Source organism: Protopterus annectens, chromosome 3.part1, assembly GCF_019279795.1.
Source record: "Protopterus annectens isolate FY-2018-M chromosome 3.part1, PAN1.0, whole genome shotgun sequence".
NCBI classification, from domain to species: domain Eukaryota; kingdom Metazoa; phylum Chordata; order Ceratodontiformes; family Protopteridae; genus Protopterus; species Protopterus annectens.
In genome coordinates, this window is record NC_056732.1 from 1,914,466,885 (window position 1) to 1,914,494,287 (window position 27,403).

Consider the following 27,403-nt stretch of genomic DNA (forward strand, 5'->3'; position numbering starts at 1 on the left):
TGGTGGGGTGTTGGAACACCATTGTAGGTATCAGTAGGAATGATAAGATGTAGAGACACCCTTTTATGGATCAGTAGGTATGATGGAAAGTAGTGACACCATTGTAGGAATCAGTAGGCATGATAAGATGTAGAGACTCCATTTTAGGGATCAGTAGGTATGATGGAAATAGGGACACCATTGTAGGAATCAGTAGGTATGATGAGATGTAGAGACACCACTGTAGGAATCAGTAGGTATGATTTTTTTATTTATGTTACAGTTTGTTTACCAGGATAGTCCATTGGGCCAAAGACTGTCTTTTCAATGTAGTCCTGGAGAGAAAAGGTCCAACAATGATAAACAAGTGATACAGTAAATTAGACAAACATAGAATTGTTTCAGAGTATACAATATGCATAACTTGTAGGAGTACAATGGAAATGAAAAATGTACAAAAATAAAGAAATAATGATTAAATGCTTCTACATGGCTATCAAAGAAGTATCCATCTGTACATAAATTTACATCATCTACAGTAGTACTCTAAGAATGCATCTGTTTGACCTTAGGAGACTATCAGGCTGGTACAATTTAAGGGAGGCATTAAGGGAAGGGCAGAGGAAGGGAGTGAAGATAAGTTTATGTGCAAAAGCAAGTTGGGTAAAGGAGAGGTGATGGGGTAGTTCAAGCCAATTTAGCTTATGGAGGGCATTACAGTGGTGAGTAGAGGATTTGGAATCAGTTGCACACTTTGAGATTTTGTTATGATAGGACGTTGGGACACCATTGTAGGAATCAGTAGGTATGATGGGACACATGGACACTATTGTAGGAATCAGTAGGTATGATGAGACACAGGGACGCCATTGAATCAGTAGGTATGATGAGACACAGGGACACGAGTGTAGGAATCAGTAGGTATGATGGGACATAGGGATACCATTGATCGAATCAGTAGGTAAATGGGATGTAGTGACAACACTGTAGGGATCAGTTAGTATGATATGAAGCAGGACACCATTATAGGAATCCCTAGGTAGAATGGGACATAGTGACACCACTGTAGGAATCTGTAGGTATGATGGGAAGTAGGGACACCATTGTAGGAATCAATAGGTATCATGGGATGTAGAGACACCATTGTAGCTATCAGTAGGTATGGTGGGGTGTTGGAACACCATTGTAGGTATCAGTAGGTATGATAAGATGTAGAGGCACCATTTTAGGGATCAGTTGGTATGATGGAAAGTAGGGACATCATTGTAGGAATCAGTAGGTATGAAGGGATGTAGAGACACCATTGTAGGAATCCCTAGATATGATTTTTTATTTATTTATTTTACGGGTTGTTTACCAGGATAGTCCATTGGGCCAAAGAGTGTCTTCTCAATGTAGTCCTGGAGAGAAAAGCTCCAACAATGATAAACATGTGATACAGTAAATTAGACAAACACAGAATTGTTTCAGAGTATACAATATGCATAACGTGTAGGAGTACAATGGAAATGAAAAATGTACAAAAATAAATAAATAATGATTAAATGCTTCTACATGGCGATCAAAGAAGTATCCATCTGTACATAAATTTACATCATCTACAGTAGTACTCTAAGAATGCATCTATTTGACCTTAGGAAACTATCAGGCTGGTACAATTTAAGAGAGGCATTAAGGGAAGGGCAGAGGAAGGGATTGAAGATAAGTTTATGTGCAAAAGCATGTTGGATAAAGGAGAGGTGATGGGGTAATTCAAGCCAATTTAGCTTGTGGAGGGCATTACAGTGGTGAGTAGAGGATTTGGAATCAGTTGCAAACTTTGAGATTTTGTTATGTTAGGACATAGCAACACCATTGTAGGAATCAGTAGGTATGATGGGACACAGTGACATCATTGTAGGAATCAGTAGTTATGATGGGATGTAGGGAGACCATTGTAGAAATCAGTAGGTATGATGGGACATAGAGACACCATTGTAGGAATCAGTAGGTATGATGGAACGTAGGGACACCATTGTAGAGCTCAGCATGTTTGATGGGACATAGGCACATCACTGTAGGAATCAGTAGGTATGATGGGACACAGTGACATCATTGTAGGAATCAGTAGTTATGATGGGATGTAGGGAGACCATTGTAGAAATCAGTAGGTATGATGGGACATAGAGACATCATTGTAGGAATCAGTAGGTATGATGGGACGTCGGGACGCCATTGTAGGAACAGTAGGTATGATGGGACACAGGGACACCACTGTAGGGATCAGTAGGGATTGAGGGATGTAGGGACACCATTGAATGAATCGGTAGGTATGACTGGAAGTAGGGACACCATTGCAGGAATCATTAGGTATGATGGGATGTAGGGACACCATTGTAGAAATCAGTAGGTATGATGGGATGCAGGCACACCATTGTAGGAATCCCTAAGTATGATGGGACATAGGGACACCATTGTAGGGATCAGTAGCTATGATTGGAAGCAGGACACCATTGTAGGAATCGCTAAGAATGATGGGACATAGGGACAACATTGTAGGAATCAGTAGGTATGATAGAACATAGGGACACCATTCTAGGAATCATTAGGTATGATGGGATGTAGGGACAACATTGTAGGAATCAGTAGTACGTTTGATGGGAAGTAGGGACACCATTATAGGGTATGATAAGATGTAAGGACACCATTGTAAGTATTAGTAGCTATGATGGGACATAGGGACACCATTGCAGGCATCAGTAGGTATGACAATATGCAGGGACAGCATTGTACGAATCAGTAGGTATAATGGGACATAGGGACAGCATTGTAGGAATTAGTAGATATGATGGGAAATATGGACACCATTGTAGGGATCATTAGGTATGATGGAACATTGGGACACCATTGCAAGAATCAATAGGTATGATGGAAAGTAGGGACACCATTGTAGGAATCAGTAGATATGATGGGACGTAGGCATACCATTGTAGGAATCAGTAGGTATGAAGGTACATAAGGACACCATTGTAGGGATCAGTAGGTTTGATGGAAAGTAGGGACACCATTGCAGAATTCATTAGGTGTGATGGGATATAGGGACACCTTTGTAGGAATTAGTTGGTATGAAGGGATGTAGGAGCACCACTGTAGGAATCAGTAGGCATGAAGGTACATAAGGACACCATTGTAGGGATCAGTAGGTATGGTGGGACAGAGGCACACCACTGTAGGAATTAGTAGGTATTAAGGGATGTTGGGACACCATTGTAAAAATCAGTTGGCATGATGGAAAGTAGGGACACCATTGCAGGAATCATTAGGTGGAATTGGATATAGGGACACCTTTGTAGGAATTAGTTGGTATGATGGGTTGTAGGGACACCATTGTAAGAATCAGTAGGTATGATGGGACGTAGGGATACCACTGTAAGAATCAGTAGGTATGATGGGACATAAGGACACCACTGCAGGAATCAGTAGGTATTATGGGATGTAGGGACACCATTGTAGGAATCAGTTGGTATGATGGGAAGTAGGGACACCACTGTAGGAATCAGTTGGTATGATGGAAAGTAGGGACACCATTGCAGGAATCATTCGGTATGATGGGATGTAAGAAAACATTGTAGGAGTCAATAGGTATGGTGGGAAGTAGGGACACCACTGCAGGAATCATTAGGTATGATGGGGTTCAGTGACAACATTGTAGGGATCAGTAGGTATGATGGGATACAGGGGCACCATTATAGGTATCAGTACATATGATGGGATGTAGGGACACCATTGAATGAATCAGTAGCTATGATGGGATGTAGCGACACCATTGTAGGAATCAGAAGGTATGACGGGAACTAGGGACATTGCCATAGGAATCAGTAGGTATGATGGGATGAAAGGACACCACTGTAGGAATCCGTAGGTAGAATGGGACGTAGTGACACCATTTTAGGAATCAGTAGGTGGGATGGGAAGTAGTAACACCATTGTAGGAATCAGTAGGTATGATGGGAAGTAGGGACACCATTGCAGGAATCATTATGTCTAAACCTCAAAATGCACTCAGTTGCGGCATGTCTAAACCTCAAAATGCACTCACTTGAGGCACTCCATAAAATGGAGAACATCGACATCTGTGCAGTGACAGAGACCTGGTTCATGGCTCCAGAAAGCACCCCAGCATTACCAGGCTATAATTCATACCACACCATTCGGCCACCTAACCTGGACTGAAACATTAAAGGTGGAGGCGTGTTCATATTCATTAAGGATATCCAAACCTCCAGGCTAGTTACACAGCATAATGCATCCGAGATTATCCAAGTGCAACTATCTCTGGAAAAGACCGCAATCCAAATTGTAGCTTGCTACAGATATCCCACCATGCCCGAGGATTCCCATTCCTCATTTCCTGATACACTGGAAAGTATTAGGTTACAACCTAACACCCTAATAATGGGCAATTTCAACTACCCCACCATTAACTGGGAAAACTACTCATGTACCAACTCTTGTGCTCAATGTTTTCTGGAATTCATAAATTCCAATGCCTTGGATCAGCTTATCCACACCCCCACCAGGGGCAGCAATATCCTAGACCTGGTCATTACCAACATGGACAACTGCTGTTTCACACCAGAGGTCAATTCCTTGTTGGTCAGATCCGACCACAAGCTAATCACCCTAGACATCCACATCCCACCCCCACCCCTCATTAGGGAAACCACCATAAATAAGTTCTCCAAATCCAACTTCATGCTTCTTAAGACAGAAGTGGCAAACTTCACAACACTCATGCTGACAAACAATAGAGGTATGACTGCTGAATCCTATACAAATGCACTTTATAAGCACTTACACGAGTGCATGGATCATGCAATCCCTAACAGAACCAAGATGCTATCCTCCAAAAAAAGGAAGCCAATCTGGTGGTCCCCTGCCATAAACAAACTCTACAACAGAAGAAAGAAACTGTTGAAAAAAAGAGTAAAATCCCATGATTGGAGGAACTCCCTGGTCAGCCTCAGTAAGAAGCTGAGATCCCTCATAAAATCCTCCAAAGCTAGTTACGAAAACAAAATCACCACTAATTCTAAAGACAACCACAAAGCATTCTATAGCTATGTCAAGAATCTCAATGGCAACACTCAGATTTGCTCTGAGTTACAGCACAATGGCACTAAATATACATAACCATCTGATATTGCCAACATCCTGGCAGATAGGTTCAGTGCTAATTTTACCCCTCTCTCACCCCCTAAAGGGCCAATCTCTATACCAGAAGAATGCAAAGTTCCTGTAATCACGGCTGCATAGGTAAAAAACACACTCTCCAAAGCCAAGAACACAGCATCCATGGGATCTGACAACATCCCAGGCTGTGTTCTACACGTACTACAGAACAAACTGGCACCTCACCTCTGGCTTTGTGCCCACTGAATGGTGCACAGCAATGGTTATCCCACTCCACAAAGCGGAGCCACCACAGGCCCCGGGAACTACTGCCCCATTAGCCTGATGAGCCTGGTCTGCAAGGCTATGGAACGTATCATCATGGAACTTATAAACAATGACATTGGCAATCTCCAAACTCTGGACCCTACCCAGTTTGGATTTGTAAAAGGCAGATCATGTCTCCTAAAGCTAATAGACTTCTTTGAAGCGGTCACCAAAACCGTAGATCACGGTAAGGTGGTTCACACAGCCTATCTAGATCTCACCAAGGGTTTCAACACCATCCCTCACTCTGGAATTATAGATAAACTCACTAAACTAGGTATAAGTCCCTATGTCACAAGATGGGTTGCCAACTGGTTCACTGACAGAACCCACATTGTGAAAGTAGCAGACTCTAAATCCAACTTCTAACCAGTGACAAGTGGAGTACTGGGTCCTCTCCTGTTTGGTATCCACTTCTCTGAAGTGCAGGCTAACACAGAAGTTCTTTGTTTAACAAAGTTTGCAGATGACTGCAAACTAGGAGTATTAATCAAAACTCCTAACAATGTGGACATCCTACAAAAGGGCCTCACAGCGACAGATGCCTGGTGTCAAAGCAATGGCCTCAAGCTCAATGCCAAAAAGTGCATTGTCATCCCTTTTGGTAAAAACTCTGTACCCATGAACTACCATATAGGCGGTAGTCTACTTAACACCTAAAGTGTGATAAGAGACCTTGGGACACAGGTGGAAAGTAGTCTGCTTTGATAATAACATCACCACAGTAGTCAGGAAATTCTTCTACGTGGCACACCTTATTACAAAAGGTTTCTCATCCAGGAAAAAAGAGGTCATTGTTTCCCTCTACTCATCACTCATTAGACCCATTATAGAGTACAACGTCCCCTTAGGTATGTACCTCACAAGACATCTAAAACAACTGGAAAGGCCACAGAAATACCTCGCAAAGAGCATTACTGGCCTCAAACAGATTCCCTATGCAGACCATCTCAAAAAACTCTAGCTTTACTCCATCGCATATCGCCTACTCAGAGGCGATCTCTGCCTAACATACAAAGCTATGTCAAACCCAGAGCTGTTGGACATGCTCCACTTAAAGAAATCCCAATCCCTCCGAGCTACACGCTCTATGGACCTAAACCTTGTCACCACAATAAACAGAACATGCTGGAGGGATAGATTTCTGTCCCAGAGACTTCCCATACTCTGGAACAAACTACCTATCTATATCAAATAAAGCTCCTCATTAGCACTCTTCAAGAAAAATCTTGATGATTGGATGGGAGATAGGATATTCACCCCGGGGATCACTTCTGTGGCTCTGCTCAACACAGGCACAGGAACATAATTTTCTTGGGTGGTGAAAGCCAGGGTACCCTTTGGCTAGGCTTATATAGGCCCTAGGGCCAATAGCCTAGTACCTACCTATGAACCTATGAATCTATGGGATGTAGGGACAACATTCTAGGGATCAGTAGGTATGATGGGACATAGGGATACCATTGTAGGAATCACTAGGTATGATGGGAAGCAGGACACCATTGTAGGAATCCCTAGGTATGATGGGAAGTAGAGACACCATTGTAGGAATCAGTAGGTATGATGGGAAGTAGGGACACCTCTGCAGGAATCATTAGATGTGATAGGATATAGGAACAACATTGTATGGATCAGTAGGTAAGATGGGATGTTGGAACACCATTGTAGGAATCAGTAGGTATGATGGAACATAGGGACACCATTCTAGGAATCAGTAGGTATGATGGGATGCATGGACACCATTGTAGGAAACAGTAGGTATGATGGGATGCGGGGACACCATTGTAGGAATCAGTAGATATGATGGGACATACGGACACCATTGTAGGATTCAGTAGGTATGATGGGAAGTAGGGACACCATTGTAGGAATTAGTATGTATGATGGGACGTAGGCACACCATTGTAGGATTCAGTAGGTATGATGGGAAGTACGGACACTATTGTAGGAGTCAGTAGGCATGATGGGATAATGGGGCACCATTGCAGGATTCAATAGGTATGATGGGAAATAGGGACACAATTGTAGGAATCAGTATGCATGATGGGACATAGGAACAACATTGTAGGGATCAGTAGGTATGACGGCACGTAGGGACATGACCATAGGAATCTGTAGGTATAATGGGATGTAGGGACACCATTGCAGGAATCAGTAGGTATGGTGGGGCGTAGGAACACCATTGTAGGTATCAGAAGGTATGATGGGATGTAGAGGCACCATTTTAGGGATCAGTAGGTATGATGGAAAGTAGCGACACCATTGTGGGAATCAGTAGGTATGATGGGGCATAGAGACACCACTGTAGGAATCCCTAGGTATGTTTTTTTTTTATTTATATATTTATTTTACATTTTTTTACCAGGATAGTCCATTGGGCCAAAGACAGTGTTTTCAATGTAGTCCTGGGGAGAAAAGCTCCAACAATGATAAACAAGTGATACTGTAAATTAGACAAACATAGAATTGTTTCAGAGTATATAAAATGCATAATATGTGTACTCCTCCAGACATTACAGCAATACACACAACAGTCCTCAAATCCACATCACACATATGGATAAAAGTTATGTACTTCTTTGAACTGTTCATCACCACTGACAAAGAAGATATTTGGCTTAATGTGCAGTTGATGTTATGCTTGCCATGGACAATGGTCCTGAAAGAATTTAAGCAAAAGTTAAGGACAACACATTCACAAGTAACAGTAACACGGGTTAAAAAACATTTTGCCCTTTATATGTCCATTAGCTATACTTTCATCAAGAACTTGGATGACAAGTCCAACCTAAACTCATGTGTAATCAATCAGAATGTGTTGTTAACTGTAGTAATCTACAATCCCCTCCAATAAATGTATTGTTAAACAGAATTAACGTATTGCTGTAAACATTTTACTATATAAGAATATTCAAGAATTGAGATACATAAGCCTACCTAGAAGCTCCTCCTGGAACATACTTGCAGTCCCTGAAACAGTAGGACCAATGTCAAGGACATGCTGTTCTGCACTTTCCTGGGAGCTGTGTGGATCCCTGACAGTGGACAGGAGCTCTACATTTGATGTTAGTGGTGGATCTGTAGTAAGCCCCTTCCTGGTACCCATCCAATCACTGGTCACTGCAGCTGCTCTCCTTCATGTAGATGAGATCTTGCCAGTGAATGCTGTACCTGATCATATGTCCTGCTGTGGCCATCTACTGCATTCACATCAGCAACTCTCTAATGACAAATTTGCATTCTACCTGACAAATCTCCAAGTCCCCTCTCAAGCAGAAAGGCACCAATTTGCCTAAAAGCTTCCACAATAACCTGATTCAAGGGGGCACTGAAGGGAGGTTTTCTGGGACTGAGATGCCTGGGTGCCATAGTCCTAGTTGACCTAAAACACAACAGAAGGATAATACACATACGTATTACATAACTAAAAAAAATCCTGTTTTCAGATAAAACAGAAAAGGTAGCATTTCACTATTACCCACTGGGGAAACATAAAATAGTCAAGATATTTGAAATATAAACAACAGGAATTGTGTGGTTGCAACATATTACATTCACATACAAGGCAAGTTTGGACGCAAAATAAAGAGAGTAACAACAGCAACATATCCTTGTTTGCGCAAAAACAATATGAATGCAGCTTTGGTCCCCAACCCCCAAAAGAACAGGCAAATGACACAGCTTGCTAACAAACCATCAGTGAAATGCTAAAAGTGCTATCAGTGAACTGTCCCTGAAACATGTCTACAGATTTAATACAGAACATTCCATTTTAAGCTGTTGCCAATCATTTAGATAGAAACACTACCTCTTTGGCGCCATTTCTTTTCGAACTCCCGATTAGGATACATCACCTCGCTCTCCCCTACTGGGCTGGTTACGTGGTAGTGCTGCTTCGCTCACCCCCTGCACTCCTCTCCTGAAGGTCCATTTCTACCTCCCGAACTACACGGACTTCATTCTGCAAAAGGCCAAGTCGGCCCACCTGGACTGTTCCTGCTCACTAGTCTGGGCTTACCTGAAAAGAACCTCAGTGCGGAATCCCTTACCTATTTTGTTCTCAGTAAATCACTCCTCTCCTGAAGGTCCATCTCTATCTCCCGAATTACATGGACTTCATTCTGCAAAAAGCCAAGTCGGCCCACCTGCACTTTTCCTGCTCACTAGTCTGGGCTTACCTGAAAAGAACCTCAGTGCAGAATACCTTACCTATTCTGTTCTCAGTAAATCACTCCTCTCCTAAAGGTCCGTCTCTACCTCCCAAATTACACGGACTTCATTCTGCAAAAAGCCAAGTCGGTCCACCTGGACTTTTCCTGCTCACAAGTCTGGCCTTACCTGAAAAGAACCTCAGTGTGGAATCCCTTACCTATTTTGTTCTCAGTAAATCACTCCTCTCCCGAAGGTCCATTTTTACCTCCCGAATTACACGGACTTCATTCTGCAAAAAGCCAAGTCGGCCCACCGGGACATTTCCTGCTCACTAGTCTGGGCTTACCTGAAAAGAACCTCAGTGCAGAATCCCTTACCTATTTTGTTCTCAGTAAATGTATGTAGCCTTACAACAAACTCAATTATTTAAATATCCTTATTTGCTAGCCTGTCCCTCAGTGTGTGTGACTCAACAGCCTACTGCAGACCGCAAAGATCCCCCTCTAACTTACTGACCTCCAGCCTCACATCCCATTCATTGTATCCCACTGGAGACTTACTCTTTCATTACTTTTTACCTCTACTTTTTCTTTACCTTAGTCACTTGCCCATTTGCTCTATTTTATTTCCCTTTTCCCTCTCTGCCTGCCTTTTCTCCTCTCTCCAATAGGTGGCAGCACCATCCCACCTTTTTGCCTACTCTTATTCTATTTTAATTTTTTTTTCTTTTTCTCTTATCCACCTTCACCTCTAATCTGCTTCTAAAGCCAACTATCCCATAACTTTATTCCTCTCTCCCAACATTATATTTATTTCTCTTCCCCTGTGTTGCTCAATCTCTATCAAATTCCATCCAGCCTTACTGTACTTTCTCCTATTTTCAATTCTCAGCTAGATTGTCTTCTGTGTGGAGACGTGTGAATGGGCGTACCTTTGTTGAAGGTTGTGCGTTGGGGCTGGCAACTCGGCACGTAAAAATCTACTGCCAATCATTAGCGGACCAGAGTTTTGCTGTGGCGACCCCTAACCAGGAAAAGCCGAAAAGAAGACACACACACACACACACACACACACACACACACACACACACACACACACACACACACACACACACACACACACCTCAGCTCTTATCTGCAGTGGCTGATACTTTTTCACCTGGACTCTTCTGCCCTATTGCTCTATCTCACTCCGTTCACCCTGTGGGCTCACTACGCTCCCCTACCCTGGCCCCAATTTTCACCCGCCCCCAGGGCTCCTACATTTATTGCCATCCCATACTCCCTCCCTCTTATAACACCCAATCTCATCACAACATAACTCCTCCCTCTCCACCAACCACACCCTACTCAATACTCCTCCTCCCATTCACCTGCCCTTCCTATCTCTCTCTAACCTCCATAAGCCTATCTCCTCAAATCAACCTTCAATTACAAATGCCCTCTTTTACTTCCACAATCCATACCCCCACAACACTCCTACTCCTCATTCTACTTCCTCTATACCATGCCACCTCTTATACAAACCTCTACATAGACTCTCCACCTCCACCTCCATACCCCAACCATTCAAATCACTTCTACAACATCTCTGCCTCTCTAACCCCCATTCACCCCACCTCTCTATTAACATTAAAACTCTTTCAAATCCCCTCAAATTTCTACAAACCTAAACCCACACCCTACCATCCATTCCTAACCAAACACAATCCTAAAAAACGTATTCATCTTCTCTCATACCTCTTCTTAGCAGGCGACATTCATTCCAACCCTGGACCAAACACTTCTCAAACAAAAAACCATAGCTCCAGCAACAAACCTATCCATAAAGACCTCAATTTCATCACCATCAATGCCCAAAGTTTAACTAATAAAATTACCCTCTTTCATGCCTGGCTCAACCATAACTCACCTGACATAGTAGCCATCTCTGAAACCTGGCTAAAACCACACATAACCAACTCAGAATTCCTTCCCCCCAGATTTCAATGCCTCCGATCTGACCACCTAAATAAAAGAGGTGGTGGAGTAGCACTAATTTATTCTAATCATTTATCCATTACTCCCTTCCCAAATCCTATCCCATCCTTTAATAATGCTGAACTAGTAATTGGCATGCTAAAATTAAATGACCATAAAAGTATCTGCATCATCTCCCTTTACATTCCCCCTGGTAATAACACCAGTACCTTGGAAGACTTCCTCTCCTGGACCTGCTCAAATATTAAACACAAAACCTACATAATGGGAGACGTAAATATTGAATGGCAAAAAATCATCGACCCTAATCCCACCTTATCAATCAATCTCTTCAACTTTACTCAAGGTATTCACTCCATTACTAGGCCCAACAAGACCAACCACCCAGGCTCCATCCTAGACTGGATCCTAGTGTCCCAACCAAACAAAATCACTACATCTGGTGTCACTCCCGACCATGCTTTCACCCACAGAGCCACATCCTCTTCCCCATACTCCCACCAGCTCCTACATACTCGTAACCTAACTGAAAACCCTATACCTTCTCTGACTCCCTGAAGCTCACTAACTGGAACCCACTAAAAACCCTGCCTCTAGACGAAGCTATTGACGTCTTCAACTCTACATTCCTTTCTGTCCTAAACTCCCTAGCTCCAACATGAACCAAAAGAGTTAAAGCCAAAACAGCCCCTTGGCTTACAAAAGCAACCAAGAAAATTATGCAACAAAGAGACAAATCTTGGAAAAGCTATCAACATCATAAACAGCTTGAACGCTTACTAAAATACAAACAGCTGTGAAACCTAGCCCAAAAACAAGTCATTATAGACAAAAAAAATCCTACTACAACCACTTACAAATAAATCACACAAAGAACCCCAAACAATTCTAGAACTCTGTTAACTCCCTTCTCAAGCCTGGTACCACAAATAACCCTTGTCCTGACACTAGCAAATCTGACCAAGAAATTGCCAAACTATTTAACACCTTCTTCACCTCTTCTATTGCTGAGTTAACCAAAACCTTCACCAATAACATCCCCCTACCTCCTCCTCCCAAGCTTCCACCCCTCTCCTCCCACTCCCTCTATTTTTGAACTTAAACCAGTATCCACCTACCTCATAAAGAAACTTCTCTCTAAACTTAAACCTTGCACCAATCCTCCTGACAACATTCCCTCCTCCTTCTAAAAAATTGCCTCTGACAGTATTGCTCTCGCTATCTGCATCCTGATTACTAGTGCACTACTCGAGTCATATGTACCCAAACTATGGCATTCTGCTTTTATTCTTCCACTCCAAAAGGGTGGCAAAAACTGTAACTTCTCCAACTTCCGCCCCATAGCCATCCTCTCTCCCATCTCTAAACTTCTCAAAAAATGCAAACACATGCAGCTCATGCCATTCCTAACCAAACATCAACTGCTCTCTCCTACCCAACACGGCTTCCACCCTGGATACAATACCAACACAACCATTCTCTCCTTTTTACACTCTATCAGTTCAGCTAAAGATTCTGGTAACTTTGTTTCATCTGTTCTATTAGATTTATCAAAAGCTTTCAATACCATCTCTCACACCCATCTACTAAACCATCTATCTAAACTTAACATCTCCCCAAAAACTCTTTCCGGGTACTCCAGCTATCTTTCAGACAGGTCCCAAGCAGTGAAATGGGGCCAATCCTCCTCCACCTTCCTTCCAATCCCCACAGAAGTTCCCCAAGATTCCATTCTTGGCCCTCTGCTATTTAACATCTTCATTAATGATTTCCACAAAGCCATTCCAAACACCAACATTGTCCAATATGCACACAACTCTACTCTGATCTCCTATGCCTCCAACCAAACTGAACTTAAGTCTCTAACTCAAACTGCCTTCTCAACCACTGAAAAATGGATGCACCAGAACCACCTCTCACACGCTAACAAAACTAAGATCCATCTATTCACTCCCTCTAAATCCACTCCCATTAATAAAAACTCATTTCAAATTACAGCCTCAACAACTCTATCATTGACATTGTTCCCTCCGCCAAACTATTGGGGGTCACCATCGACGAACACTTAAAATTCAATACCCATATCCAACTTAACATCAAGAAAACCCACATAAAACTTAGCCTACTGTACAGAAATAATCACTTCCTCTCTCCCTCTAGTAGACATACCCTGGCCACTACATATCTCCTCCCATCTCTTCTATATGATGCTCCTCTGCTTATTAATCTATCTTCCACCCTTACCTCCAAACTAGAAGTATGCTACAATAAAATCTCCAGATGTGCCACAAAAGCAAACACATTCTCTCATCCCTGCTCCTCCCTACAAACTTTAAACTGGCTTGAACTCCCCAATCAACTAGACTTTCACCAAATTGTCTCAGCCCACAAGTTACTATTTCAACCCACCAGCTGCCCCGCTTTATCTAATATCCTCCTACCATATAGCCCCCACAGACCCCTTAGATCCACTCACCAAAGCCTTATTTCCATCCACAAACCTAAGCACCCAGCTGGTCAGCTTTTGCTTTCCTTCACCCTAGCTAAAAAATGGAATGCCCTGCCCTCTACATTGAGGGCCTGTGACAACCTAAACACCTTCAAAAGACTACTTCACTCCTACCTGTTTCTTCACAGAAAATGTAATTGCACTCTTCACCCCATACCTCCCAACCTCCCCTCTTCCTACTCTCCTGGCTCACCTCCTTCCCTTTCTAACCTCTCACAGAGACCTAGACTATAAATTGTAGCCAGTCTCCACATCCAGCCTCATGCTCTATGCCTCTCATCCTTTCCTAGATAATTTCTCTTTAATATCTTAGTTACTAAGTAAATGATACCTATTCATTCTACTATTCTACCTGCTGTGTTATTGTAAGACTACATACTGACTGCAATTTAAATGATTTTTCTTTGTTATTTCAATATGTTATGTCATTTTGTAATTTGGTAATTCTGTATGTTACGTAACTTGTTTTGTGGAGCTTTTCTCCCCGGGCCTCCACTGAAAATGGGCTCTCAAGCTCAGTGGACCTCCCCGGTCACCAAACTGGAATAAATAAATAATAAATAAATTTATACCTGTGACATGCCCTGATAAACATGTTTATGCCATCAGTACACTTCTAAGTAATGCATACAGATAAAAGTAGCCTTTACTAATTAATATAATGTATAATATTAAACAGAGTTTTAATGACATTTCAACATATGTAGTATATAGCTGAACAATGCAAGCATACCTTCTGAATGTTATTTGCCTTCTATACAGATATATATCCCAAAATGACAGCTTATTCTGTGTTCTCCACATAAACAAGTCTCTTCACCTTCAGATTCCCTAGCTACATGGTTGCCTTTTTATGGTGTGGATTCAGGACCATGAGGACAGCAAAGATGCAAGTGAGGTGTGAGCTCATTAAAACTGCTGAATCCCAAATACTTGGCTCTGTGTCGCAGATGTAAACATAGTGAAGGTACCCCCTCAATATTAGTTGCTAATGGATTGCAACTGTGAATGATTACTGGTAGGGAGAGGGAGCTAGAAAACACAGGAGCAATGCTGGCTGCCCTACCTCCAGTGCATGTGTCAGATTAGACTTACAATGTGTAGAAGTAATTTTATCAAGGTTGGAAATATAAGTAAGCATCACACAATTCACAGGTTCTGTTCATTAACATTCACCCCCCCCCCCTTCATTTGTTTACAACTGTATATTATGGCCATTTAGCATCCTCACACATTTTAAAGACAATGATATAGAATGCCTTACAGACTTCATGTCTTAGATTACTGGTCAGATAAGACAAGAATGAAGAACAAACACAGAGAGGTAAGACAGAGCTGCATTTTGCAAGCAACAATAATTATAAATGGTTGTGTGATCACTCAGTGCACCATATCCAAAATTAATACATGTACAAATAACTGTCATATGGTTTGTTAGTACTGTGGGTGATATTGCAGTTGGTTGTATGCAGAATGATTTGAGTTCCCTGCTGCAAAGCTGTTTCTGTGGCAAAGAAGGATAAGGCACCCTTACTGTGATAGACTGAGAGTTCAAATCCAGACCTATCTAAAAATATTTCATATGTACTAACAAATATTTTGTAGTGTTTATTACACAGACTTTTTCATTTCAACCTCTTTCCCCTTTTATTTATTTATTTCCTAGTGTTTGTGTGGTGCATGGCTTAGTGTAAACAAGGGAAATGGAGAAAATTAATGTCAGGTTTGAATGTGCTTGTCTCATTTGCATGACACTTAGCAGTGTGCAAACCAGGACTAGTGGCCCACACAGGAAGCAGACATAACACCTGCAGACAGGGAGTCTGTAAAAGTGCAAATGTCAAAAACAATGCATTGTTGCAAATTTTGATTTCCATTGTGCAATACTGCTAAGTGACAGTGTGTGGCAGTTAGCAAGGTTCCCCAACACCTGCAGTCATTAAACACCTGCAGACAGGACACAGTCAGCCAATAACTGAAAATGGATACATTCACTTAATTCTGTTGGGTACCACACAAACACACTAAGTGGCATTGCATGGCAGTTACAACAGAAAACTTATGAATGAGTAGAAAATTATGGAACTGTCATGTAACAACCCAAAAACAAATGTGTCAGGTCATGACATTTATGCTCCCAGTGCAGGTCTGCAAACTTAACTCACTCATCAGTTACCTTTCAATTTTCAATATATATTTCCAAGCTACAACAGCAAACACCCCTCAAATTAAGGCCTAGTGTCAGATTAACCTTCCAGTTTAAAAAATGTATTTCTGACTTGCTTGGCATTGTTGCACTCCATTAACATCACATAAACATGACTGGTATCATTGCTCAGGGTTGAGTACTACCAGTAAACACAATAATATGAATTGGCAGGAAATCATTAGTTGTCATTGCTCAAGTTCAGGTGTTAGACATGTCTGGAGTTAGAGATGAAGGTGCTCGGTTTAGGGCACAGAGATGGGGTGTTCAGGAGTCCAGGATATTTAATGGGCTTATGGTAATATTTCACAGCCAAAGGCTTCTGCAGGGGGACTATTCTGGCTCCCAGTACAAGTCTGAGTCTTGGAGTCACTTGTCTCAGGCTGTATCCAGTGTTACTGCATCCCACGCACTGGAGAGCAGTGTAGACATCACTTTAATGACCTACTGAGGCACAAAAGGGATACCCTCAACCAGTGGTTCACTGAATTTCAAACTGTTGACATCCCACAACTGTGTAAGTAAGATAATAAGAGATTATTTGTAATACACAGAAAACTAAATATAAGCAAGACTGATTTGCATAATGTTTTTCTGTTCTTTCTGGAGCTAATGCTGAAAAAGAGTTTAATAGCCAGACTCATGCTGATTGAATGGAGAGATTGAGGGCAGCAAGTGGTATGCATGCAACACAAGAGAAGTATTATTTCAGCTTTAAAAGTTAAATATAGATGTTTGGGGATTTTTATAACATCATAGCAAACTGAGCATGCATATCATAACTGTAAAAGCAAGTGCGAATGCATTAGCCTGTAGCACAAACCAACTTTAGGAGTCAAGTACAAGACTATAGGCTGAGGTTGTGGGTTCAAATACCACGGGTAACAACTATACAATACTGTATTTCTTTAATAATATTGCATAAAATTAAACTCTATACAAGTGGCATAAATGCCCTGCTGTTAACTGTAATTTGCATAATTGGACTAAACACATTTCAAAGATTACTTTCAGCAATCTGCAGTTATAGAGTGCAGTTGTTAGGATGTATACTTAAATGCAGTACTTCAGATAAAATAGTTGTAGAATTGCATTAATGCATTGTTTGTCACATATGATGGTATTAATTTTCTCTCTCTTTTTTTCTCTCATCCCAACCCTTATTTCTTTATTTTCTGTTATGTGTCATCAAAATGTCTCCATGTCATTCATCTGTACCAAATCACTACATGCTTCACAGCATAGCGAGCTAGGCCAGTCCCAGCAGATCAGCCTGCCCCCATCCACTGGCTCCAGCACCAATGTCCAGAAAGTCTAGCAGCCAACCTGGTAACACTGCCTCTGCTGCCCCTGCACTACCTATACCATCAGGTAGTAGTGCTCAAGCAGATGGTGCTGTGCTACCCTTCAGGAGCAGAAGTAGTGACGGAGGTGAGAATTTCATCATCTGCCAGGAGATGCTAGGGTTGATGTGTAGGGTTGTGCACCGCACCATTGGTGACACCTATGCTGGATGGTGAGGCTGCTCTCCCTCATGGTATGTAGGAGGAGAAGACATCAAGCATTCCAGCTGCCAGTGGAGTAAGGTGACAGTGATGAAAGTCCAGTGGCTGAGGACTAGATTCTCACTGTCTGCATGTTTGATGGGCATGGGTCTGTGTTGTCCCCTCCCTTACCCCAATCATGGTGTCCCCCAACTGTCTGTGTCCCTCACCATCCCTGTCTGTTGTCTTGTTTGTCTTGTTTGTTTGCATTTGCTTCCTCACCTACCCAGCTACATACCTGACCCAGAAATACTTGCATCCCTACAGCCAGAGCTCCTCTGTTACTGAATTAAAAAAAATGGGCACCTGTCCCACAAAAATATCATTCCATACACAGCTATCCATTTCACACATATGTCTTCTTGACACACTTGATTTGGTTCAATTGGCTATAGAACATGGTTATGTTTTGTCACCTCTCTTCCTGGAGGTGACAGTCCAAATTCAGCTAACATTCTGCACATATTTTCAGTTTTCACTGCTGAAGAAATGGACAGCTATGGTTCTTTCCTACCTGCCTCCTGCACATTACTGTATTGCTTTCCCTTTGTTCTTTCCCCAGTTTGCTCTCCATTTCAGAACTTTCCTATCTACCCCATTTTAACACCTATAATCTGGTCAAAAAATAGAATCACACACAACACACATAAGTACCACACAAAACAATGGATCTCTTCACTTTTTGGCCTCTATGCTTGCGTGGTGAGCAACTCTACAATGCCACAGTTATCTCCATGCAATGCCACTTAACACCACTGCACCATGCCAACACACAGCAACACATGTACTATAAAGAATTAGTGCCATTGCATAATCATGGATTTGAACCCAGTATCCTCTGGGCTCAAAAAGAAATGTGTCAGTGCATTTACTCCTCCTGCCACTGAGTCAGCTAAGCAACAGGTGTGTCTCATACAGTCAATACTAACTCCCAGAATTTTAGCAATGAGTCTAGCATTTGCTTACTGCTTAAATATGCACAAACAGGGAAAGTAATGGAAATGCATATCTCGCATGTGCAAGCAATTTGCCAACCATCATGCAAACCCGCTGCTCACCACTGCAGTATGAAAAGTCACTATTGGCATGCATTATGGCTGTTTACTGTCCATTTACTCTTCATGCCATGAAACCACATGTGAAAATATAACAAACTGAAGGCCACATCTAACAATATGTCACATATTTACAATGCAGCCATGTGTTCCCTCCCCTCATGCACTGCAATCCTGGTCTCTTAGTACTTGTTCACAAATATATCAACTACACTACATAAATTAATAACAAATGCTGTGTGATATGGAATGCACATCAATCTGGCAACATGCAGAACTAGAACCATCTTCACAGTTGGGCATGCCTACACATCCATCAACTGACTCTGTGAACTATTAATCCATAAGTCTAGCCAGCCTTATTTGTAAAGCTATGGAAAAAATCATCATAGACCTTATCCACAAGGACACAGCCGACCTTCAAAACTCATGACATGACCAGGTTTGGTTTTGACAGGGGTAGATCTTGATTATTAAACCTAGTGTACGTCCTTGAGAATGTCACCAAAGTCCTGGATGAGTCAAAAACAGTACATACTGCCTGTCTTGATTTAGCCAAGGCCTTTGACACAATCCCCATTCAGGTATCACAGAGAAACTCTCCAATCTGTGGATTAATGCATACATTACTAGATAGATAGCCAAATGGCTGACTGACAGAATGCACACTGTCAAAGTTGGGGAGTCCACTTCCACAGCAGACCAGTTACCACAAGGTTCTCTGCTGGGCCCGCTACTGTTTGGCAGCTATTTCTCTGAAGTCCAGGCAAAGGTAGATGGCCTGTGGCTTACAAAGTTTGCCAATGACTGTAAACTGGGTGCAATCATATAGAGTCTCCCAACAATGTTAACATATTACAGAAAGGGCTGACACAGACAAATGATTGGTGCCAAACTGACAGACAGAAACTTAACCCAAAAAATGCCTCATTGTCCCCTTTGGCAAAGAAGTAGCCCCTACTAATTATGATATAGATAGCACCCTTCTAAGCTCAGACTCAGTGGAGTGACACTTGGGAACACAGGTTGATAGTAATCTAAACTTCCATCACCATGTGTCCATAGTGGTAAGTAAAGCATTCTACATTGCACAACTCATAAGTAAGGGTATCGCATCCAAGACCAGGGACATCATAGCTGTGCTGTAGTCTACCCTTTTTAGGCCACTAATTGAGTACAATGATCCATTCTATATGGACCTCATTAGACACCTGCAGCAACTGAAGAAACCACAGAAGTTTCTGACCAAGATAATCCAGGACCTCTAAAACATGGCATACATGGAAAGACTGAAAGCCTTGCCACTGTACTCAATATCATACAGGCTACTGACAGATGATCTATGTGTGGCTTACAGAGCAGTCTGGGACTCTGCCCTCAGAAAAATGCTGGACATCTTCAAATCAAATGGAACAAGAATAACTTGCTCCAGGGATCTCATCCTAGCCTTTGACATAAACAGAACATACTGAAGATACATATATATCTCCCAGTAATTGCTGCTCCTCTGGAATAGGCTCCCACTCCATGTGAAGCAGAGCTCCTCAATGACCCTATTCAAGAGCACCTTGACAACTGGATGGCTGACTGTAAATTCACCCCAGGGGTGTCACCTTTGTCCCTTATAGACAGTGGCTGTTGGTGCTGATCAAAAATTACTCTGTTATCTATGATTGTATAACTATGGTCAATAAAAATATTTCTGTTTTCACATGGCTAGGCTTGTAAAGGTCATACAGCCATTAGCCTAGTAACCTCCTGTGAACCTATGCAGGCATACCAATGTCTTCTCTCCAACATCCACTGCTGATGTCATCCACTATAAGTTGCCCTGCAACCTTGTAAAAGTCAAACTTGTGCAGTGGCATTTGCGTAACTTACTGAGCTCTGCACTCTGTGTACTTATATAGGTATGGGTTTCAGTTCTCACTGCAGTCAACTGTGGGTGTGGGGGTATATGTGTGTGTACATCTGTCTAGCCAGAGTTTCCTATCATGTAGTCAAACTTTTACAAGTTTGAACCACATATGGTCGAGACCATACGTTAAAATTTGTAAACGTTTGAGTGTTTGATTGGAAATCTCCATAAGCAGCGGTTTCCATTCACTTCAATGTGGTATGATCCCGGAGTTGGTATATTTAAGTAGTGGGGGGTGTGGGTGGAGGGTGCAGGTTTTTTTGCATTCTGTAGTTATTTTTTGTTTTAGATACTCAATGTTCTTTGAACACAATGGTTCGACCATTAGGTTTTTGGAGTTACGGAACTTCGACTTTCTAATATAGACCCATATATATATATATATATATATATATATATATATATATATATATATATATATATATATATATATATATATATATATATATGTGTGTGTGTGTGTGTGTGTGTGTATATATATATATATATATATATATACCATGCACACCAGTCAACTAGCCTGTATTGACTATGATGTCACATACAGGTATAACAGTGTCCCTCCTAACACCTCCAGCAGATATTACAGTGTAAGACCAGTGTGCGTGATTACCCTCACAGAGAGCAGACAAGTGTGTTTATGAAGAACCATCTCTGATCACTTAAAATCACATATATTACGTCAGAAGCATGGGATTACTGGTGGTATTATTCTGATATTGTCCATGATTTTACCTGCTTATTTTACTGTTGTCCATGAGCCATTACCTGCGTCCCACTTGTTGGAGACCCCTGCTGGGATTACACTCATATTTAGACAAATCAGTTTTTACTACTTCATAACTTGCACCCTACTCCACTTGTATATAACATCCCTGATAGTTGACCTCTGTATTGTTTATATAAGGATGCCTATCTCACAGAGACATCTTTCCATTATGTCACCTTGTGTGACAGTCACATAATAGACATTTTCACTGTGCAGTCCGTACTGTACCATACTGATATGTGATTGGTGTTGCTGCTGCATCTGTCTTCCATTGACATGCCCTTATCTGCTGTGCATTAGGTTGTTTCACCTGTCCTCTTTCTGTATGTTCATTCCTACAATTCACCTGTGTATCCCTATTCAATACACACACTTCCCTTGATTATTTTACATGGCAGTCCATGTACCCTTACAAATCATTTACACAACTTCTGTACAGAATGCCTGGAATGGGATTTTAGAATACTCCGCACTGCATACACTGTCTGTACTGTGTTTGTAGCATATACATAATTATATGTTAAGCCCTAGTAATCACTGTGGCATTCCGTGCAGTCCCACTAACCTATTGTGCTCTGAGTTAAACAGTTTTGATATCCGTGTTGCTTTTTATGGTTTCTTGGCAGGCAACACTGTTGCTAGCCATGAAACTGTACTCATTTACATTTAAATGAGGTGTGTGGCATGAATACATAGTTAGAGCTGCTGCTCACCATACATTACTGCACACACATGTAAACTCTGTGTAGGCTTTGCATGAAGTCTACACACAGTTTACTGAATCTCAGGGCTAATCTCTCTCACACTGTCTCACACACACACACACACACACACACACACACACACACACACACACACACACACACACACACACACACACACACGCGTGCACAAACATATACTCCTACATACACACAAGGCTAACATATCAACTCACCAATCATTTATTCTAACACTAACGCAGAAACACTGACACACGCATACACACACACACACACACACACACACACACACACACACACACACACACACACACACACACACACACACACATATTTCTCAACAATCAAATTGAAGATACATCAAAACTCACACAATCAGCAACTTCAAATGTATCATTCTTAATGTCAAATATTAAAAAAATGAAAATCAAATGATTCACTTTTCCAGTCTGTTGACAATAACTAAACTAAACTAACTAACTAACTAACTAACTAACTAACTAACTAACTAACTAACTAACTAACTAACTAACTAAAATCCTGTCACCACCACATAATCAAATTTGTATGAACAGTAGTGCTGTAACAGAAAGGGTTTTTCATTAAGTAATGTGCAGGGCTTGAAATCCTCCATTCCACTTTACTCTTGTGTGCTAACCCTAACCTGCCCATAACCCTAATGCTGCACATTACCTGATGAAAAACCCTTTCCTTAGCAACACCAGTAAACATCATACTTGGACACACACTAAGACATTACACAAATGCAAAACAGTAAAAATATCGTTGTACTTAACCCTTATTCTAACCATATCCTGCAAATACTCATACAAACACTCCAAACCCACTTACCTTCACACACATACCCATTGACTTTGGCAATCCCACATTTGATGTACCTAGCATTCAGTGTAAAACTGCAAGTTATATTAGTCAAGCAAATGATGTTTGACTGATCTAACTGCAACCCTGTATCTATCTATATATACATATATACATAGACATGCCAAGATGTAAAGATATTAATACATAAATGTTGTAAATGTGGTGCATTTCATCTTACGGTTAGGTACTACTTATGCATATCCACTAGCTATTCCAGGTTCAACATTTAAGGGAACAAAAATGTTTTGCTAACTGTTCTTATAAGTAGCTCTTTTACTTGTTGGTTGAGAATCTTACAGTGAATACTTCTGAAGACATCGGATTCCACTGTACTATGCATCCATTTCTAATGCATGCCAGTTACAGAACAGTCCACTTATGTACCATATGCTAATGCATGTTAGTTACAGAATAGAGCACTTATAATGTACCATGTGCTAATGCATGTCAGTTACAGAACAGAGCACTTATCATGTACCACGTGCTCTATTTCCTGTATCTGTAAATGTGCTATGCATGATGTTCTGTAAGTAGCTTCCCCATGTGGCACAGGTTGTTACCGAAAATATTTTGTGACCAACTCACCTGTCTAATTCACAGGCTAACAAACATCAAATAAATAACTTAAATTAAATTAAATAGATCTGGCATGTTTGATCAGGTCACTTTTAGCAAACCACATCCTGCAAACTGTTAATACTGAAACTCAAATCTACTAGCTTGTTTCATATGAGGGCAAAGATGTCCCATGCACCATCTTATAACTAACTGTAATGCCATACAATCTTGGGGTGAGTTGTAATATTTTTATTTTTCAAGCCCATTTGATGGTACAGGTTCATAGCCGGATGTCCCACTGAAAAGTGCCCTGCTCAAACAAATAATATATTCCATGACTGTCGGTGGGTTATTTCACCCTTCTCCTTAATTATCACACAAAAATCAAGAAATCATTACCAATTTAAATTCACAGTATTCAGCTGCAGCCAAAGCAGCAAGATGTTCTTCAAAGTCATGTTGTTCCTTGTCTGTCAGAAGTGCCAGTTTCCTAACTTCTTGGTATGGCCACTCCTTTCCACATTTCTCATTTGTCCCATCTTTTAATGCAGGGCAGTGAAACTTGTAGTGATTCTGAAAGAGAAAACAACATAAATACTGACAGTACAATGTGGTCAGATATTAAATAACCATACAGAGCTTATTACAAGTCTTCCACATCTCAAGGATGAGTTTATTCACTTTCAGTAGCATCCCATCTCTTAAATTTGCATTAATTTCATTTATAAAAGAATGTTCCTACTGATTTTGGCAATTCTGATCAGGATCAATTAGTTAATGGGAGACAGCAGCAATGCATGAATGAGTAATCTGAATATGCGTGTGCATGTACACATGATTTTCACATGCACGGACATGTGCATACACTGGTGCAAAAAACTATGTATTCCACAACATGCACTTTTTTAAAAATATATAACAGAAGTCAAATTGTACACCACACAATTCCAATACTAAGAAACCAAACCAACATGTGTAATTGAATCCAAACAGACCAGGAGCCATACCACCTTGTACTATTAAAGGTTTATAGCACAACCTTGGAAAAACAGTTTAACACCAAATTAAAAAAAATACAGCATTTTCATCTTGTATTCCTAAAGACTTCATCAGAATTAATTACATATCTCCATTATTAAATAATTAATTAGAGACTTAAAGAAAATGGAATTATTTAAAAAAATAGTCCAGTTCAAACAATTAGATATCCTATATGCCTGAAAACAACAAAATATGGTAGGGATGTTCTTGAATACAGATCATGTACACTTAGTGTAGGCATTTATTAATGTAGCCCATAATGTAAACTAAATTATAAATATAAAATACAAAATATGTATACTCTGTCCAGGGTCAAAACGAAAAAACATTTTAAATCTGAAAAATGGTAATATCACCATTAAAGTTTCTCTGCCTTTAATTTAAGAACAGGCATTATGGATCTACTATCATTCAGTCCTGGGGATGGGGGGAGGGCACTGTGGCATTCAATTTCAGCAACAAAAATAATTCTTTATATTTCAGTTTAGATGCCCCCATAGCTCCACTCCCCAGTGGGGGGGGGGGCAATTTCAATTATGTTTATTATTTCAGATTTTACATTTTTAAAGCCTTTACACACTTCAGAAAGTTTATACAATACATTGGGGGTACATTTGATTTTAATGTCATATTTGTGTTTCTATAGTCTTCTTCTTAATTCTTCCTCTGTCTTCCCTACATAACAATTAGGGCATGTTTCACATTTTGCAATATATATACCTCCTCTTTGGAAAAACAATTACCATTTTAATGCTATTTTTATAACTATTCCATAACCTACTTTTGCAGATTCTCCTTTGTAAATTTCACAACAACTACAACCCCCCCCCCCATTTTCCTGGTTCCTTTGAGAATATGAGTTTTGTTATTATTGTTATTACCAGAGTGCTTTTCTAATAGGGTTCTTAAACTACAAACACATTTGTATACAAAATTTGGTTGATCTGCTACCTCTTCCAAAATGGTACAAAATGATAGGGTTAATCTCAACCATATTCCAATTAATTCTTAAAATTTTCTTAAACATACTGAAACCCGCATAGTTTTGTAGAACCACAGAATTCTCAAAATTGATATTAGTTAATGCTATACTTACATCCCAATATGATATTTCATCCAACACTAATTCCAATATGTGATTAGTATCCCAATTACTAGCACCCTCATTCATAACATCCAAAACTAGACCCTATCAATTAACATACTGGTCAGTTTTTCTACTTCTAAATGCAACATCTCTAAAGATAAAACCATATGGCCTATGATTTTTGATGCATATTTTTATTTGTTCCTCATAAATTTATAGTTTTCTGGCAAATTATTGAAGATTAAGGTCAATAAATGATGCGCATTTGAGTTACAGACTTCAAGTCCTTCAGAAAATGATTGCTAAAGCAAAACATTTTATTCTAGGAACTGTATAAATTTGTAAGAATGGTATGTAAAATTTGGCCCTTATTTTTGGCCTTTATTCCCTATTAGGGTTGCCACCTTTTCATCCTCCCATTTCCTGACAAATAAGCTACACCTCTATGGAATGAAAACATTCCTTTACCTTAGGGTAGACACACCCCTTATAGCAAGCCACACCCAGAAGCACCAGTTTTTAAATGCTATACACAGTGACTACATGGGCAGTCTTAGATGATATGAAGCCATAGATACAATGTTCCACAGCACTCCCTGCCCCTGCTATCTACTATCAACCTGTGGTGACCTCAGTTTTCTTCTCTTGTCCTCCCATTCTTGCCTCCTCATACTATCTGGAATATTGTTTTTTGTTTTACTAAGCATTCTCTTACTTGTCTGCTTTTTCCTACATCCATTCAACACATCCTAAATGGCCAAGACTATACTGTAATAAGTATCTAGGAAGAGTTTAATTAAGCTGGGAATAAAAGGCAACCAGAATTTATTAAATTCTGAATGCTCCAAGGTGAATTTGAGATTTTTTCCATAACAGTTGGTTCAATGATGGCCTGAACAAAAATCAGGACTTAGGAAAGTAACTATTTTTTTTCAAGGAAGAAATGAGCTATGTACAATGCTTAATGTTCAAGAATTCTGACACAGTAGTTACCAATAAACTGAGTAGCAGTTATCCACAAACTGAGAAGAAAATGCTTGTGAGGGCACATGAATCATATTTTGGATGACTGCCTTTCTCTCTCCCCTCCCTCCAAAAATGGATCTCTTTCTGTCTACCCCTCTGGTGTTAAACTGGAATGGAAGTGAAAGGACAAATAGTCATATTTCAAGTTGCTGCTGTCATACATTTACACAGCGTGCTGCCTTGGACCCAACTAAAAAAGGCAGAAAGTTCTCTGTACCCCTTAGAAGTCAAACTATGATAAAAGTGAAAGAACAAACAGCGCAACAAGATATTTTAACCTATTGCTGTCAGCTGTATGTATACAGCATACTTTCTTTCCTCTACAACTATTTGAAAGCCATGTGTTTACATCTAATTTCAAATGTGATGAAAGTGGAAAAAATAACTTTCATAGTAATTCATTCCAAGTTATAGTTCTGACACAGTACACTGGCCCTAGACAAGCTATAGTAACTCGCTGTATGCATCTCTAAAGTGTGATTTTGAGCAAAATTA

General features: G+C 40.6%; 1 protein-coding gene across 1 annotated transcript in view; it reads right to left on the reverse strand.

The window, feature by feature from the left end:
- Positions 1-27,403, reverse strand: part of LOC122798825 — a 57,895-nt gene that overhangs the window by 22,076 nt on the left and 8,416 nt on the right. The window contains exon 3 of the mRNA XM_044067952.1: positions 24,154-24,327. Coding sequence (XP_043923887.1) covers positions 24,154-24,327 — 174 coding nt within the window. The remainder of the gene's footprint in view (positions 1-24,153; positions 24,328-27,403) is intronic.